The 19,885-nt window shown below is 35.0% G+C and overlaps 1 protein-coding gene across 6 annotated transcripts in view; it reads right to left on the reverse strand.

Moving 5' to 3' along the window:
• hlk (hulk) overlaps positions 1-19,574 on the reverse strand; it is a 35,936-nt gene extending 16,362 nt beyond the window's left edge. For 2 of the 6 annotated variants that reach the window (XM_018453776.1, XM_018453772.1), the window contains exons 1-14: positions 19,239-19,566; positions 7,539-7,721; positions 6,977-7,117; positions 5,227-5,262; positions 3,871-4,053; positions 3,384-3,527; positions 3,125-3,307; positions 2,831-2,962; positions 2,427-2,741; positions 2,121-2,303; positions 1,893-2,024; positions 1,460-1,774; positions 779-1,108; positions 162-482 (exon numbers count right to left, since the gene is read on the reverse strand). In XM_018453776.1, coding sequence (XP_018309278.1) covers positions 162-482; positions 779-1,108; positions 1,460-1,774; positions 1,893-2,024; positions 2,121-2,303; positions 2,427-2,741; positions 2,831-2,962; positions 3,125-3,307; positions 3,384-3,527; positions 3,871-4,053; positions 5,227-5,262; positions 6,977-7,117; positions 7,539-7,721; positions 19,239-19,566 — 2,926 coding nt within the window. Of the gene's footprint in view, positions 1-161; positions 483-778; positions 1,109-1,459; positions 1,775-1,892; positions 2,025-2,120; positions 2,304-2,426; positions 2,742-2,830; positions 2,963-3,124; positions 3,308-3,383; positions 3,541-3,870; positions 4,054-5,226; positions 5,263-6,976; positions 7,118-7,538; positions 7,722-19,238 lie in introns of those variants that run through there. The other 4 variants (XM_018453774.1, XM_018453777.1, XM_018453775.1 and 1 more) reach the window with 3 other exon arrangements.
• Between the last annotated feature and the right edge of the window lie 311 nt (positions 19,575-19,885).

The raw sequence follows: 19,885 nt of genomic DNA on the forward strand, positions 1-19,885 counted from the left end.
TATCCATAGATAATCCAATAGATAGATATAGATATATAGGGTGCTCTTCTTATACATTATAGGTATTTTTTCTTATTTTTATCATAAATATTAAATATTTATCTATAATTCTCAAACACTTTATACATACATAAATTTAGTAGCTAAAAGTTCATACTTACAAAAGAACACGGCGAGATGCTCAACATCATTGATAAGTACTTGTAACGTTTTTCTATCGACACTCTCGATAACATCCGGCGTTGTAGTGCGAAGCTCGAGGACCCATTCTAAAATTTCTTCTTCGTGCATCATGTCGCCTGAATAGATCTGCCGGAATTTGTGTCTATAGAATGCCAACGCCGGTAATCCTGGAAGATCGTATTCCTTTTCGATTCCCTCGTCGGAAATCTTTACAAAGTCAATCTCCTTCTCTTCGCACTCGTCATCAATGTTTTCAAGCTCCAGAAGGATCTTTTGACTCTTCTTATCGCCTTCTTTATCTATAAGCAAGTATTTTTATTGTATTATGATTAATTAATAAATTATACACGGAAAGAATAATTTTGCTGAATATTCTATTTAAAAATTTAGCCAGATACAGATTTAAAAATAATTTTGTTGGACCATCAAAATAATTGGATCTGAAGCATAATGAACTGCAGAAAATTTGAACTTTCCACATAATTATTTTGTCCAACAAAATTATTTTCAGATTTGTATCTAGATAAATTTTTAAATACTTCAGCAAAATTCTTTCCGTATAGTGATACGTTTGATCATTTTGCGATTGACGTACAGAAAAAGACGACGACATAATCGTTCTCGTCGAGAATGTTCTCCAGCATTCTAGCATTGACTTCTTCGATTTTTCCTGGTATCTCCAAAGTGTCCTCATCGGTGATCCAAGACAATACTTCATCCTCGTCATCGAGATCGCCATTATAAATCAACGGATCCTTGTTTCGGAAAAACGCAAGAGTCGGGAAATGCTTGATACCATACTTCTTTGCTAAGGTGATGTCTTCGGTAGTAACGAATATAATGCCCGTTTCATCCAGCTCGTCGTCAATATTCTCTAAATCTTCAAGGATATTGTCGCATTTTTCTCCTTCGTCGCAACTTCCACCTGTTATAATTTTTGGTCGATTATGTCATAAGCAATCGAAGAGGATATAGTAGAACTCCACATTTATCTGCATTCCATTTATACGAACAAAGTTCATGCTCAGCTCCAAATATCTCATAGCTGTTGTAGTTCAGATAGTAGGAACTCGACTTCGATTTTATCTTTTCAGCTCTTCTATCATCAGAATTAATAAGTACTGGCAGACGGAAGAATTAGTGAATCTCTATTATCTGAACTATTCGGTTATAGGAACTGTCTGTCTTTCGGAGTTCTACTGTAATTAACTCAATGAAGCTCTTAATAATTAATTTGACTTTCTATAGATAATACTGATGAGTAAAGTTCGCTTACTGAAATATACCACAACGTATTCATGGTCCTCTATGAGATCCGTCAGTATCTCGTCCGTGACCTCCTCGATGGTAGCGCTGTTCTTCTGTTCTATCAGCCATTCGAGGACTTCGTCTTCGTTCAGTAGATCGCCCTCGTATATTGCCGGGATTTTATCTTCGAAATACACCAGGGTTGGGAGATGATCGATACCGTATTCCTTGGCCTCGGCGTCGTTGTCTATGCGGACGATGACGATCCCCTCCTTTTCCAGCTCGTCGTCTATGTTCTCCAACTCGTTCAGGATCCGCATATCCTGCTTATCGTCCTTGTCGTCTACGGAAAAGAATTAATTCGCTGGTCGCTCTCACTCGCGACCATATAACAGCACCTACCTAACAAGTAACAGTGGAAGAATGTTAAAAGGAGGTAGAAAGACGAATCGATCGCTTACAAAACAGGACTGCTATGTACGGCGAAGTCTCTACGAGCTTTTCGACCATTTCGTCCGTTACTTCCGGGATCTCGGAGTGTTTTTTCTGATGCAATAGCCAGCCCAGTATTTGATCTTCGTTCATGAGATCGCCTGCGGAACGCAATTGAAAAAATTTTCTCAATTATTTCTCTATTTGTGATTAGTTGTTCTTTTCTTTAAATAAATGAAACTTTTCAAAAAATTAACCATCGTAAATGTGTGGTATCTTTCGTTCAAAGAGCACCAAAGTAGGAAGCGTGTCTATGCCATATTCCTTTGCCTCATCCAAGTCGCCGATCTTCACGAAAGCTATGTTGTGCTGATCACAGTCGTCGTCGATATTCTCCAATTCATTTAACACCTTTTGACTCTTCTTCTGATCTTTGTCATCTGCACAGTAACGATAGAATCACATCAACAATTATGCGAACATATATCGATAATTGAAAGTAACGCATTCGCGCAATTTTCAATTATCAGAGAAGAAAGAAGCCCTAGAAGCGTGTTACTGACAAAAGAGAACGGCTACGTGCGGCATCTTGTCTATAACCATGTCAAGCATTTCGTCGGTGACGTCCTCGATCTGGTCAGCCTTTTGCTGCTGCTCCAACCATTTGAGCACTTTCTCCTCATCTTCGAGATTGCCTTCATATACCATCGGAATGCCCTTCTCAAAGTAGAGCATCGTAGGTACTTTTTGAATGCCATATTCCTTAGCCTCCTCCGCATTGTCGATCTTCACAAACGTCACGCCGAGCTGATCGCATTCATCGTCGATGTTCTCCAATTCATTGAGAACTTTTTGAGACTTCCGATCGTTATTGTCGTCTGCGTTATCGTAACAAATACGTTTTAATATTATTTAAATAATATCTGTCTATTAATTTACATCTGTACACAACAAAGAAGCAACTTACAGAACAATACAGCTATGGTCTTCCCATCTTTGATGAGACGATCCAGCATCTCATCGGTGACGTCTTCTATCTCGTCCTTCTCAAGTTGCGACAACAGCCACTCCAAAATTTCGTCTTCATCTTCTACATCTCCTGCAATTATCGTGTTATTTTTCTGAATGAATTAATTTACATAAATAATTTACAAACTTTTTCTTTTATTAGTCTAGAATCAATACGACTTTTTTCTGTGATTTTATTTTCGGTATTATTTATGCTACCATTTCGCTCAGTATGTGCGATTCACCTACCCACCGTCGTAAACATTCGGGATCTGCTTCTCGAAATAGACGATCGCCGGTAAATCGTCGATTCCGAATTCTTCCGCCGCCTTCTCGTCGTCTATCTTCACGAACTGAATACCGTGCTTATCACAATCGTCGTCGATCTTTTCTAGCTCATTTAGAACCTGCATAGAGTCTTCATCACCGTGATCATCTACAAGTGCGAGGGCATATTACAAAGCAAGATCAAGGCAAGATGAGGCTGACAAAGTGATAAAAAAGATACGAACAGAACAGAACGACTAAATTGTCAATGTTTCCAATTAGTGTGTTCAACGTTTTGGCGGTAACATCTTCGATAACATCTTCTTCATCTCCCGTGCTCTTGTTCGCTACCAGCCATTCTAGCACGTCTTCTTCTCTACTCAACTCATCTAAGAGCACGTACTGCGAGTTAATTTCATCTCTGTATTGCTTCATATAATTAAATTAGGATAAAGTAAAGTACTTTAGTGACATAGAAAATTTGTGAGAGTCATTCAATCATTAACCATCAAATTTTGTATAGTTTCACTAAATTGTTGTAAGATATTATGTAATATTACTATAAATAGAAATTTTGATTCATTTTTTTTTAAAGAGAAATCAACATAAATATCACAAAATTATCTTAATTCTATGTAGCGTTTAAATAATTAAAATTGCATATTGCGTAATTTTAATTATTTAAATGCTGCTGTTACGTGTCATATATTATTCTTGTTCTATCGTACTTACGTTCGTAAATAATTGGAATTTGATGCCTGTAATACACAAGAGCTGGGAGAGGACCGAGATTATACTCATCTGCTAGCTCCTCATCCGCAATCTTTACGAAGCCAATGCCCAATTGATCGGCTTCGTCATCGATGTTCTCCAATTCTTGTAGGGCCTTAAGACACTTTTTGCAGTCTGGTTTGTCTGTCCCATTTGAAACAAAAAGATGCATTATTGCGTGTTTCAGCTGTTATTAAACGATCAATGCTATTCTCTCGAGCGTTTTATTTCATCCACATATAAGTATGGCGTTTTTTCCACAAATACAAAATTAAAAACTTATCTGCTAGTTTAATTGAATTTTATTTCGGTCATTACACCCGTTTAACATTGTCTAAGTAATTACTAGACAAATAGAAAATATATAAATTATAAAATTTTACCATGTTATCGAGAAACTTCATAAAATATTCAATTTTTTTTAAATAATGGGGATGACCGTCTTTAGATATGTTAGATTGCCTTAAATACAAATGATATCGAAACGATTCAATTAGTCACACTTATTCTCAAAATTTCACTCTTATAATGCATTGTTTTATTCTAAACAGAAATATATATAATGCGTTCTACATATTCTATATTGATACACACTTATAAAGGCGGATGATAATATTTGCTAATATTTTAATTAGCTATAAGAATTACAGTTCAAAGCACTAATGATAAAAGGCAGAAAGCTCGAGATGTTAGTCGACTCTTTATCAATTACACAATTTAAATTATTCTAGTTTGCTAAAAATAATTTCTAAAAGATTTCACGAATGTATTCATCATATATTAAAAATTGTACATGAAAAGTGAAATGCATGAATGTAAACATCCTTGCCGCTCCATTGATATCTGTTTCTCTTCGCATCCCTCTGTCGTTGCATATTTGAGCGAAGTGCTGCAGGAACGCGATAAATCAATTTTGATAATCGATGAACATGCAGATAAGTTAAAAATAAGTGAAAATTGCTATATGAAAATACACATCAATGTCGCCACTCCGGGTGATGCACTTGCGAAGAATCACTTCCTCACAAAAGAACGAAAAAAAATAATCTCACGAAAAGAATCCATAATTCTTCGCTTCTGACATCATAATCAAATACAGTTGCAATAAAAGAATAGGCGCTTTAAGAAAAAAATAATTTAGCATTGCAATGATAGTAACTGCAATTGAACAGCAAAGTGATCTTTCATTAGTGCGTCAGCCGATATCGAATGCATATAGCTCTGTGTATGTGTGTGTGTGTGTGTTGCTGTATAAAAAAGCTAGAATACTGTGCCACAGATATTAACCACATCGATTTCTTATAAGTATGTACTTACTAGAACCGATGCCTGCACACCTCTCCGTATTTGGACCTATTCGTATCAACACACACAAAAATTTTCACATATATGTATTATTTACAAGTATATTTTGTATGTAATCGAACCGCAAAGTGAATGAATACTTTCGACAGATCTGATTGTCGAAATTTATATCCTTATTGATATAAAATTTCCATTTTGCGATAAGATATTTTAACTTGATTGATAATAAAAGACAAAAACAACAGAGATAATTGGGTGAACTTTACAGATAATATAAGATAAACAAACTGACGTAAACATTTTATACAGAGAACGATTGCTATTAATAACAAATTAGAACAGGTTAATAATAAACGATAGTCATTTGTTGTTGATTAAACAACGATAAGAAAATGTATCTCTTTAAATCCTTCTCTGTATACATGAAATTAGAAACAATTGCAACTCAAGGAACATGAAACTGTACATAGTGATATATTATTATAGTATCTAATTATTGTTAAGAGCCTTGTAATAATGATAACAAAAGATCTGAAAGCCACCTCATTAAATTTGCCATTTTATTAATTTATTGTGCTTAATGATCAACGTGCATATGGCAAGAGTACACAATATTTTAAAATTGTAGCGTATTTGCGGGGAAATTAATCGTGATTTTTATATTTTATGTACAGATCCGCAAAACACAAATAGTAATATTACATTAATGTTACAATTAACTCAACAATGTAAGTGTAAAGTATAATGTGTTTTATATTAAATTTATGTTGTTGAGTAGGAAATTATAATATTGATGTAATGTTACTGTTAGTTTGCGTTTTGCGGAGAGTGACGAACAATTCCATCGCAAACGTGACATACACAATAGATTAGTAAGACGTCGGACAATAACAGATTAAACGGATGATAGGTACACGGATGACGGTCAGGGTACATTACGTAACATCACTGTGTAGCACCGTTGATTTTTCGATGTCGACTGATACAGTTATTAGCCTAGAACTTAGTTTTGAACGGACGTCGAACTATAGAAAATCTTACGAATACACAGACTAAAAAAATTCGGAGGTGCCAATTGAGACCAATCATCCTCCGGTTTTTTCACGTCTTCGCCATTAGTAAAAAAATTATTCATCCGTGCATGTAAATTACAGCTGTTCAAATACATACTCGCGAGCGACTGCCTTATTTCGTATTTTTCATTCTCTGTTTGCGTTTTTTTCTGCTGTTTCGATTGCTTGCTAGCATTTACGTAAGTTAAACAATTTTAAATTACTCTACACATTAATTTGATGTAAAATTATCTTTTTTTACTTTAGACTCAGAATAAATAAGTAATCTTGTGATCTTTAAGCTCACATTTTAAATCAATATTTTTAAGTATATTAGTTTTATATTTACATATTTTATAAAAAAAATATCTTTGTGGGGAAAAATGTTCCCTTGTTATACAATCACTAGAGTATGCTATTAAATATTTTTTCTTTAATTACATTTCACGATTTAATGATTGAATGTAAACATTTGATACTATCGATTAAAATCAATTATTTAATTTACCTACTTTTTAAAAATATCTCACATATGTATTTCATAGAATGTTTTCTAAGAGACATTTTACAGCGAAATTTGCATGCACGATATTTTATTGAAAATGAAAGAATGAATGTTGGACATGTTTCGAATAATTTAATCTTCCGAATATGTTTTTGGCTGAGACTTAATTTAATGATTAACGTGTACAATGAGAAAAATGACTTACAGAAGAGGACTGCCACGAAATCCGTTTCCTCAACAATCTTCGACAGAATTTTTGCATTAACTTCTTCAATACGATCTGGTAGATCCATAGCTTCCAAACTCGTAAGAAAATCCAGTACATTCTCTTCGTCCATCAAGTCACCTAAGTAAATAATCACATATATGTTTTTCTCTGTGCGATAACACATTTTTATAAACAATATTAAGTGAAAAGTTCAACACAAATAAGCGAAGAAGGGCCCTTGTAAACATAAAGTAACAGTAACATAATATTAATGTTATAATTTTACATTCATTTATACGACTGTTATGTACAACGTGTGTTACATTACATTTATATATTCATTGTAAAATTATAATATTAATATTTTTTTACTATGCTAAATTCGATCAAGGCAGATCTTTGTGGCTAATATTATTTTGTGTGAATTTTATAATTTCCAGTTTCATCTATTAGTAAATTCTCAATTGTTGATCTCATTAACTTAACATAATTTTAACGAATTATTAATAACGATATTTATTATGCGCTTGAGTAGATGTTTATTTAAGTACTGGCTTACCATCGTATATGATTGGTTCTTTTTCGCGGAAATATGTAAGCGCCGGGAAGTTTTTGATACCATATTGCTTCGCCAGTCGTTTATCGTTGATTTTGACAAAGTCGACTCCAAAGTGGTCTGTATCGTCGTCGATTTTCTCCAGTTCGGCCAGGACTTTGTCGCATGTGGTGCAACTTCGAGCATCTGTAGACAAATTACTACTAGATCTAGGAAAGTCATATTAAATAATAAGAAATTGGAGTAAACATCGATTGAAAATGCTTATATTTATTTCACATATATTTAATAGTAAGCACAGAGAACATTTTGTTAAGATTGCATTAGGGAACACAAGTATTAATTAATTGTAATTTTTAAAAAACTGTCAAGAAACGCATCATTCATTAAAAGAATATATAAATTGATAAACTAGTTTGCAAGATTTTGTGCAAAAGTATATAGAAACTGCTTCTAGGGTAATTTTCGAATCCGAATCTTGCCATGGAAATATTTCCATCAGTTCTGATCTTTGAGATATAAGAAAAATATTTTTTCCAATATAGTGCAGTTTTATTGAAATTGGAAGACAATCAGAAGTGTTGAGCGTTTAATATTTATTTTTTATACGACTTTGGATCGATTTTACGTATTAAAACGACTCTAGACGACATGGCCAATGCACGCCAACTTTCTGCACATTTGCTAAATAATTGGCTTTCATTCATATGGATAATTATGCATATCGTGTGTGTGTGTATGTGTAATTGTTGCTAATGTGGTGTACATTGGCTATATCGTTTGAAACCGTCTTTAGAATCCATCAATAGTCGGCTCGCACGTTTTCGTTCCAATACTCAAAATAACATTTCTCAATTATCATCAAATGAAAATCAATCCTGATGGAAATGTTTGCCTTGCTGGTCACTTGTCGCACCCAAATTATTTAGGAAAAAATGCTGTATCTTAAAAATTCACATGCTATGTTTGAAAAATGACATGTTGTATTTAAAAATTAACATGTTATTTCAAAAATTCGATCCGATGAATTTTTCTAACGGAAGATTCGAACTTAGCACCCTATAATACGTTAAAAAAAAGTTGTTTTCTCTTCTTACACTAAAAATTATTCAGAACTTATAAACTAGTGTAATTAAAACAAAGCTGTAGTGCTTAAATGGACAACGATGTTTTATACTCTAATTTTAAGTACACTTCGCTTCCTCAGGTGGTTGTAAGAAGAGATCGATCCCGCTTTTGCACATTTTTACGTTTATCGTTCCCGTTCCTTGGCAGATTGCGTGCATTCTTGGCGGGCTGCGCTTCATTCGAGCGTACAGAGAGCAAACCACTGCCTCTGCGGTAGGTGTTAGGTTACAATTATCGTCTATAGACATCGAGATATTGTCCCACCTCCTGTTCTCCCGGTTTTCTGTGCTTGAGAAAATCATCGCGTTTCGTCGCGCGAGATCCTTGATTACAATGATCTTGCGGTAATACCAAGCGATAACAAAGCGCGGGCGACGATGTTACGCGCATCGTCGCATACACGCTTCGCGCGCCCCGCCATTTTTGGTGACGACTTCCTTAGAATAGAGCTAGAAGAAACAGGAGAGGTGGTTCCGATTCTCTTCCCCTCTATTTCTGTTGTCTTCTCACTCGCTCTTAGTTTTGCTATCTGTCTTTCTCTTTTTCACTCTCTTTCTCTCTTTCAGTTTGTCCGCATCTCTACCCGCTGGTAGCTTCTCTTTCCGTTACGCTTCTTTGCTCTCGTGATCTCACACCTGCATCTTTCCTTTCTCTTTATCCCTGCGTCTTTTTATCTACCTGTTTTTTCGTTTTCTTTCTCTCTCTATCTCTCTGTCCATCCCTTTGCTCCGCCATCGTTGAGAGTAACGTAATAGTATTCGGTTAACAAACACCCCCGCGAAACGGTTGGCAAAATGATTTGACTAAGATGCGTAAAGCGAGAGGGAGATGTATGAAACACGTAGCGGAGGAATTTTCGAAAAGCTGTGCCAGATAAATTGGACCGTGTCCACCAGTTGCCACCGTAATAGTCGAAAGTTGAGAGAAATTGAACGATAATCTACTTACTCAATACAAATTAAAGAAAAGGTTAAACACAAAAGGGAAAAGTGCTTTTAATCAACATAATAATATCATCTACCGATACTGTCTATTAATTAATAATGACCGATATTTATAGTTGGATCTTATATTTAAGACGGTCTTACAGTCTTAAGATGTCATAAACGGCCAGTCAAAGAGCCGTTAATATTAGCATCTTAAGACTTAATTACTTAAGATAAAAATGGATTATGAATACCTAATATGTCAAGAATCACGAATATCGGTGTATTGAGACACGTCAAGATTGAGAGTATAATTATGATAAACTTAGAAACGCGATTCTTATTCTTTTATTTGAAAAAATCGCGGAGAAATCGAGCGAATAAATATATAAATACATCGTCCTATATAAGAAGTCTATTTTTATTTTTTTATCGTATATTTTTTATTTTCTTTTTCTGAGAAGATTATCGAGAAAGGACCAAAATACAAATGACGTCAGGAATCATTTGCGTATATCGGTATATCTTACTGCGATACTACGATGATCGGAATTCACACGAACTAAAAATACCAAGTTGTCGTTCAAAAGGAACGAATATTATATAGGGAATTGTTCGAATGTAGCATTTAAATGAGAAACTGCTTATGTAGCTTTTTCGCGAAGTAATAACAAGTGGCACATCTCGTATTTTTCTTCTCCATTAAAGGAGACAGGTGCATTTTCAGAATTATTTCGCTCATCGTCACATCGATAGCTGCCACGAAGGGGCGAGGACATCAAATTATGTTTGTCTTTAGCGAATAATGCATATTCGATCGCTTTCATCGGTTGGCATCGTCTTTAACTATGATTGATTGGTCAGGGATCCAAAATATATCTATATTTATTTATTAATGTTCAGTTCAATCCGCTGCTTAAATGCTCGGAATTTCTATTTCTACATCTTTTTCGATTAGAAGTGATTCAGATACAATCACTTTTACAATCACTTTTTTCGAATCCGTATTTGTTTCTTCATCATTGAAGAAAAACCGTCGAAATGGAAATTCCGTACATTTAAGCAGCGGATTGAACATTGTAAATATAGATATATTTAGGATCCCTGGCCGATCAACCGAAGCTAATCCGATGCCAACTGATGGACGTATCTCGATCGAATATGCATTCTACGCCAAAGATAAACATAATCAAACGAATAGAATCAACATCACTAGAGAATCTGTAGTACATACGATATGCTTGAATGATTAAAATAATATGATAACTGATTTTGTATTAACCTTTAAAGGGCCGATATTTTTGCTTTGAAATTCTGAATTTTTTTAATGTAAAATTCATGTATATATTGAATGTTTATGTCACGACGAGTTTTCCGCTGGCCACTACAGCCACAACGGGACGGCCAATGTGGAAAATTTTCATTTTTTGTTTTTAGTATTCTTACACTGAAAGAAAAGATTGATTGCTGCAGCAAATTAGATGATAAAATATGGCACAGCATTTTTAATTGGTTGCAGCAGCCAATGCTATGCCATATTTTACCATCTAATTTGCTGCAGCAGTCAATCTTTTTTTTCAGTGTAAGTGTTTTTGATGTCGCAGAACACGTTTCTGAAGTCAGATTATCAAAATTTTATGTAGAAATAGTGTTATTTACCTAGATAAGTCTAGATAAGTCGAATTGAATAACATAGACATTTATGTACATTTATGAAACTTTCCTTTAGCGTAATCCAGAACTAACGATGTGGGCGTAGAAAGTTATGTAGTCCCTTTTTTTCGTTTTTTTTACATTTTATATTTTTTTATATTTTTTACATTTTTATTTATTTATTTTTTATTTTTATTTATTTTTAATTTATATTATTTTTTACTAATTATCATTTTCCACCTATCAAATGAAAATATTGGAATTTATGGCAAAGTCTGTATTGTATGAAAATCTTCAAAACAAGGTATTATGCATAATGCAATATCGCAAGATGCACAGTAATATCGAGTTCGACGTCTGGATTGATGTAATGAATACAAATGTCATGGACGACTTTTTGAGTGCTCTTAGGAAATGACGTCCTATCAACCGAGAAGGTTGAGAACATTTCCGTTTAGCAGAATAAGTAGAGCTTTTATCTGGTTGAAGATCAAGTAATGCCCTAATTATTTGTAAACGGAAAGCAGGGAAAGATACGGACTTCTATTACTGGCCATTATAGTGGCCAGTCCGGCCCTCTAAAGGTTAAAAAATTGATATATAGTTGATATATAGTTGAGCGAATCATAATTAACATTAATTTAAATTTATTGATGATAAGTTAAAAAGTTACATTGATTATGAAAAATTATTATACTTAAAATATTTTCACAGAACATATCGATAGCAATCAATAACTGGAATTGATTTGTGAAGGTTCGGCTTTAATATCTTTTGTATATTTTGAGTATCTCTGAAAGATTCTCCTTTCAGCGGCAATTTCAACTTCTGGCCCGAAAACAAGCAAACGTGTTTGCTCACCCACTGTACTCCCCGGATTTGGCATCTTGCGATTACTTCCTGTTAGCGAAATAAACCGTTCCAATCATTACTTGATTCATTAAAATAATTTTTATTTGTAATAAAATTAGAGCATATCAAACAGATGTTCTTATTACTATGAACCATCCAGGTTTCCTAGACTAATTCTCGTCTATTATATATAAAATATCCTAATGCTGGACTTGCAAAATTTTTAACAATTATAATTTTTTTTAAATAAAATTAGTCCGATTCTTTAATCCGGATTATGTATGCCGCTACTATACGAGGAAGAGGGAGACAACGAGATCGAACGATGGCCAGTGCCTAGTTTACGAGCCACTAAAAATACAAGAACGAACGGCCTCGCCCATACCGTCGTCGTCGTCGACATCGTTTTCTCGTCTTCGTCGCCGTTATCCGCGGATATCTTCGCCAAGGGCGTTTGCGATGTTCTCGTTTACAATTATGTAAAGTAACGACCGAGATACACATGAAATTGAGTCGCTCCAGTCGGACAGTCTTGCTTTAGAATACACATTTGGCTCGAGATTATCATAATTTTCCGCCGAGCGCGCGTTGAGAAAATTGAATTAACGTAAGAAATTTTCTTCTTAAAAAAGAGTAGGAGGAAACACGCGCCTCAAGTCCAGCAAAACTCTACCGGAATAACGAAGCTGGTCCCGACGTGGACTACGTAAAGTGGAGTAACAATATAAATAAACCGACAGGCGTAAATGTGGAAACAGACTGTCAGTATGAAGCATAAACATAGGAATATATTACACTAATCATTACTACAGAGTTTGGTTTGTACTTTATGTGCTCCAGCCAATACGCAGAATTAGGTGTATATATTCATTTTGAAAATTGTTTCGAGAAAGTAACGCGACTATCATCGACAAAATATTAAAAGGTTTATCACTAATTATTTCCATTACGTTTGTATAATGATTTCATTTAATTGTTATTATTTAAATAAATTAATAGTAATTATTATCCCCAGAATTAAAACAATTCATTCATAAAATGTAATCTATTATTATTGAAGTACATTAATTATAATTTTTTCATTTTTTATATGTTCTTCAATCAATGTCTAAATCCATTACCGAATGAATTTTGCCGATATAACCTTCTCTCAGAAATAGAAGATAAAATGATGTTTGCGGGAGCACACTTCGCAATCGAATAAGACTAATCGTCGCACGTGCGTAGAACGTTTCCGCTCTATTCGTGAATCGCTTGTTCAAGTTTATGCAACAGTCACCTATGTAGTAGCTCAAATTGTTGTTGACGTCTACAACACTTTGAATATCACAATTGCGAATTCTGTAACTTTATTTAAAAAAAGTAACGTTGACTACAATGTGAATGTTCTATAGAGTTTTCCCGCTTTTATGACAATTAAAAAGATTTATTTTATACTGCAGAGAGAGAGAGAGAGAGAGAGAGAGAGAGACATATATTATGCTAACGAAAAATTGTATGAGGCCTTTTTGAACACGTCGAAATAGGTTAATGTCTTTGAACATCTTCATTCATATTTTCCATTCATACGATTTAGTGAATATTGCTAGAACTTTTTTTTATTAAGTGAGTATAACTTTCAGATGCTTCACATTTTTGGCAAACATGGATTTGGCAGTTGCTCGAAGTTTACAGAGATTAGTCCATGAATTAAGAAAAGAGACTCTTTAATTACTTTATAAATATATTTTATCAAATAGATCATATCATAAAAGTTGCAATTGCAAAGTATATAATTAATTTACTTTTGTTTATAATATGTATAATGAAAAAATTTGTGTAATTTTTTACTTTAAAATCATAGCTCTTAATAAGTGGTTACAAAGGAAATTCTAACTTGAGTACACGTGCATGTATTTGTAGTTTTTAAATCCATTGACCCAACATTTCTCAGAAACGAGGCCACGTGTTCATGCGGGATAAGTGTTTTACGTCATCGTGACGTAAAGAGGCAGTTCCACATCAAATCTGACAGTGGATAAGCAATCCTTTTTTAATTTTTTTCAGTATTTTGCACCGTAGCATAATATTGAAATACATATTAAATACGTAAAATTGAAATGTTAATAATTGTTTTTATAATCGAGTGAAGATATCGAATTTCCTTAAATGATTTGTATGAAAAAAAATTTTTGATTAGTCACATTAAAGCAAAATAGTAAATTTAAACACCTTATTTAAAAGTCTATTTAACTGTACGTAAATTGTGAATAACGTAGTTATTTAAACGAAGTGATCATCACATTCTTTAGTTTGAGTTGTTTAAAATGTCTAAAATGTTTACATCGCTTTGAAGACATTGTGACATTTTGAAATTCGCACAAACTAAGAAATCTGATATCTCGAAGACCATTATTGTTATAATGGTCTTCGGCATTGAAACCTTATATAAATACGCACATCTCAATGTTATTATAACTTTACGTAAATACACATATTTCAATGTTATACATAAGTACAAAAAAAGGAGAACTCGGAGAAAAATATTTGCTTATTTATCGTCCAATTTGAATCGCCCAAAGGCGGAAAAAGCATTCCCCCGCACAGTGGATATGAGTAATTTTAGATTTCTGGCCGAAAGGATGTCTAGGGCTCTCGAGATGCCGATACTGTTTTCGGTGTTATTATTACACGAAGACATCGCGCCGAATTTCACTCTCATCGAGTGACTGCCATAAAATATACGGAAAAAACTGTTTTGTTGAAGTATCTAAAAATTTAGCTACAAATCTGAAAATAATTTTGTTGGATCATAAAAATAATGTAGAACGTTTAAGCATTGATGACAATGCTGCAAAAAATATTGACATTCTAATAATTGATTTGAGCGTCCTACATAATTATTTTGGTAGTCCAAAGAAGATTATTTTCAAATCTGTATCCAGCTAAATTTATACATATTACAAAACTGTCCATTTAACATAACTTTTTAACACGTGGAAATTATTTTATTTATCCTACTTATTTATCTGCTAATCTCATATAGTCAATTATTACTCAGTATCGTGAATAGTATCAGATTTTTTTTAGAACAGATGTACTAGTCATATCTCTTTCGTATTTATTAAACATATTTCAGAAGTGCGTTAAAGTGGCGATACGCTATGTGAGGACGCGCACTTTTTTCAATACACCTGCTGGTGACAAAAAAGAAGTCATCGATTCGAGATAAAGAGAAGAAGATAGAGACATACGAGTCTCGAAACGGTAACCCAGAAGAAAAGAATTCGACACGAGCGTACAGCGACATGAGTCGCGAGGACGCGGCCGCAGCTGGAAATAGGTTCGACGCGAGAGCTCGTCGTCTGGGTCCTCCGACGCTTCGCCAGTCGATTCTATCGTACATCTCTCTCGATAATCGTTCTCCTTCCTTCGTTCCTTCTCGTTCTACGCCAAAAACTCTCGCATCAAGATTTTACATCTTCTTTTCTATATGAAACCATCGCCATCGTTACGTTTCTCAATTTTTATCATATAAAACTTCTCCTTTTTTTTTTATAGAAAGAGGTCATAGATTAACGTTTGTGAAACGAGTAACTTGAAAGGTCCTCAGTTTCTTAGCTTGATCTGACATAAATGTGGGGTGATAAACTGGAAAAGAGAAAAGTTTCATTCGCACGAGTACGACAGCGTCGGATAGACAGAGCCGAGTATCTGGAAATAGGTTCAGCACCCGGGATTCAGCTCATCATCTGGGATCCCTCGTGGATCCTCTGGGGTCTCCTGGTTGCTTTGATAGGATTCTATGCATCATTTCGCGAAACTTCGGGGAAATTGAAGTCGACGTGCTGCTGGCGACAGGTCCGTATTACGCGACGTAGCGAGCTGAAGGCAATCTATCGAATGCGCAGGGTGGTCGTCGCGGCTGGGACGGTATTATGTTTTCAGCGGGGACGATAGCCGTGAAGAAGAGAGGGGTAAGCGCAAAAATAACTCTAACGTGCGCTAAAAGTGGCGTCCACCGGAGCGCCAGCCTTGCTACAGCGCGTTTAAGAGACGGGCGGATGTTTCGACGATCTCCCTTCGGTTCGGTCGATCAATCTTAAATTTCATTTAAATTAAGGATGCGTTTTGCACTTTAATGTCCCTATTAAATCCAGATTAAAAGGGAAATCTTAGAAGACAAAGCATTAAAGAACATCCAAGCAGAACAAGAAGTCAAAATGACTTCTGGACTTTTGGAGTCATTTTGATGTCTCTACTTGAGTAAGAACTTCCTTTAACTTTGCACAACAAATGCTCTACACCGCGCGCATTAACTTAAAAAGATTAGGCGTAATGCTGTCTTCATCTTGCTTCCGTGCGGCTAAAGTTACGGTGAAATAGGATTTCGCGACAATGTATTTTGAGTCGACGCGGTAAAAGTAAACTTCTCGTGCTTACCGCACGTTCGTGGCACGATGCATGTTGGTGTGTTTGCGACCGAAAATCTGGGGTCGATTATATCACTCGGTATTACGAAAAGATGATTCAAGAGAAAATCACGGTGAGTATGTAAGCTCTCGGGCGACATGCAATGCAGGCGCGTGAACAGGTTGTCAGAAATTTTATCTCGCGCCGGAAACCTTACTCCCGGTTGCGAGATATGCACTTGCAAACTCCATAATGTCCTTTCCATAATGTCCTTCATTCCTTTCCAATTTCTAGTTATCATCTTTTCGAAGTGACGACGCTCGATTTATCCGAGACGCGTGTGTAAAATTCGAATATAATATACAAATATAGTGTATTAACCTTCAGCAAAATCTCGCAAAATTAGTTGTCTTGCTCAAAATCATATATTAATACATCAGACATTTAATTGTACAACGTTTGACATGTTGACAAATATTATTACATTACGTTTATTTTAATATGAATTATTACATTTATTTAATATAAATTGAATTAATTTAAATTAATATTACACGCGAGTCTTAAGTGAATTCGATAAATCATCAGATCATGGTTGAATTTCTGTGATCGTCACTCGTGCGCTTCCGCATCTCGCCATGCGTCACACTAATGAGTCAGTTTTCGCTATATGTGTTTCCTGGATTGCTCTAACGAGCAAAGGTTCATAATTCGTCTCCCTCCTATCACGAAATCCGGAGATGTATACAAATCTGAATTAAGGTTTGCATATTTTTGAAACATCCTGAAGTTCATCCTGTGAATATATATTTTTAAGTAGGAACATATCGGATGTATTGACACACACATGCATTTACGTATTAGATTTTACAGATGTATAATTCTATATTTATCTTATAAAAAAATGCAGGGAGACCGATATTTGTTTCACCCATTGAAAAAAGGAAGGATTGTGTTACATCAATTATCGTTGGGGAGCTCCGAAAAGCATACACAAGGATGCATTTTGGCGGGTTGCCACGCGAGATATGACCTTCGGTATATGCAGCATATAGTGCAATTCAATATCTCAATACATATAAAAAAGAAACAAAATCATCCAATTAATTCGGATATTCTTCTACGGATGATTGGCGAGAAAGGTCGTCTATAGCTTAAATTAAATTGCGTTTCACGCGTGGCATTAGGTTGCTAGATTAGCAAACTCGGGGGCTACCTCGAGACAGGCTGTCCTATTGAGCGGTCGTAGCACTTGGCAGAAGAAGCAGATTTAGTACCTGTTAATTCTCACGTGAGGGTAATTTGCGGCAGTAGAACTATCGTTCATAAAATGTGTATATCAGTGGTATTAAAGTATCGTGAAACTATATAATTTTACAGAAGGCTTATTGTTAGTCATACAATCAGCTTTCTGAAGAGAGAGAAAGAGAGAGATAGAATTGAAAAGAATATTAAATTAATACTAAGCATAAAACTTTACTTTTTGGAAGCAATGTGAATTCTAATTGTGTTTTGAAGAAAAAAATACTGTCGCATTTTTTTCCAAAAATGCAGTGTACGATACTTTTTATCAATATATTTTATGCGATAAATTTTTAATGTTTGTGCTTAAAGATAAAAACGTTTAAATGAAAACGATAACTATTTATAAATAAATAATTTCTCTCAATCATTCTAAACAATTATTATTCCTTTTGCTGCATATAGAACAGTCTCAATGGCGAACAGTGTTCCGTAACTCTAACTGTAGCTTTCATCAACACCCACACTCGCGTTATATAATAAATATATTAACCAGAATTCGAATAATATTTTAATACATTTTTATTATTACGATTAACCGAAATAAATGAGCCTAATAGGATAAAAAGCGAGAAAAAATCATAAAACCACACGAAAATGATGCAGAGGTGATAGAGTAATGCGAAGATAGAAATTTAAAATATTGTTATATTTAAAGCCAATAATTCAATAGCCCTATTTTTTCATTCTTAGAAAAACTTTGTAAAGAATTTATATTAATGATTTACATAAATAATTTACGGATATTTCAATATGACGTTTCAAGCTAAGGTTTCTTCAACATCTCGCTTTACTGATTCCTTTCATGTTTATCATAATCCATTTATCACTGTCGCGTGTATTTTACATACATCATTTTATAGATATCATTTTCTTGTATGTGTCTGAATGAAGCATTTATGTATTATGTTCCACCAAGCATAACAGTCGTGACATTTATGCTTATTATTCACTCGTACAAAAATTCTCATTATTTTTATACATGAAATACATACGCACGATTTTTTTGTATGCAAGTATGTATATAATTGCGCAAATAAAAAATAAGACAATTAAATGTTCGCGCTATTTCATGAGTATGATTTTGAGAAAAATGAAGCTTCGAATTAAGTTTTAAGAATCTCGAGAATCCATCATAGGACATGTGGAGACAGAAAAAAATATCCACGTCGTCGAGATCACAACATTCATTGGTAGAAATAATCGGTATATGACAATTTTTTGTTTCAGAAACGTAACATTTTTAAAAAGGATAAACAAAAGTTCTTTCGTAAACATTTATATTTGAAATGTTTCATCTGCGTATCATAAATTTGAGAGTTGCGTCGTATCTGTTGTCGCGTGCAACCCTGCTCTAAATAGAGGGCTTGTTTATCATTCAAGGTCACACTATAATTTGTGATAAGATAAAACGATCAAAAAATCGTTACACGAGTGATAGAACACTTACACCAATACACAGCAACAAAGTCCTTCTCGTTGAGGAGCCGTTCGAGTTGCTTGGCAGTGACTTCCTCGATCACCGGCTCGGCCTCCTTCTGCCTGCCGGCCGAGCCGCGGGACGAGGCCGACTCCTCGGCTTTTGTCCTTGCAGCGGCGTCAACGTGGCCAAGGAGGACCGAGATTAACGCCAGTACGCTCAGAAGGATGATTGTCCTCGGGTGGTACATCGTCGTCGGCATCGTAGGGCCGCGGGTCGTAGTACTCCGCCTTCTTCTCCGCCAGCACCACCACCATCGGCCGAACCGTACCGCCGAACCGTCGTTCGCTGTCGACATCGCCGCACTGACTGCCTCACATCGGCTATTTTTGAATTTTCGGACAGCGTCGGCCACACAGGGGAACGGTGTTAGGAACGACGAAGACGAAGCCGAAGATGAAGACGATGACGATGGCGACGACGATGGTTAAGATGACGTCGCTGTGTTGTATTTACCTGTCGTTCCATTGTCCATTCTCTGTTGCAGTATTTCATAATAGAGTGAATTTTTTATTTAAAAGAAACAAAGTTCTTTACTATTTTGGTTGCAGTATAAAGAGGTAGTAATGGTCTTTATTACACACAGCACAGTTTATCTCAAAGATCTTTTTGGGAAC

Source organism: Mycetomoellerius zeteki, unplaced genomic scaffold (assembly GCF_001594055.1).
Source record: "Mycetomoellerius zeteki isolate Tzet28-1 unplaced genomic scaffold, Tzet1.0 scaffold41, whole genome shotgun sequence".
Taxonomy (NCBI): Eukaryota; Metazoa; Arthropoda; class Insecta; order Hymenoptera; family Formicidae; genus Mycetomoellerius; species Mycetomoellerius zeteki.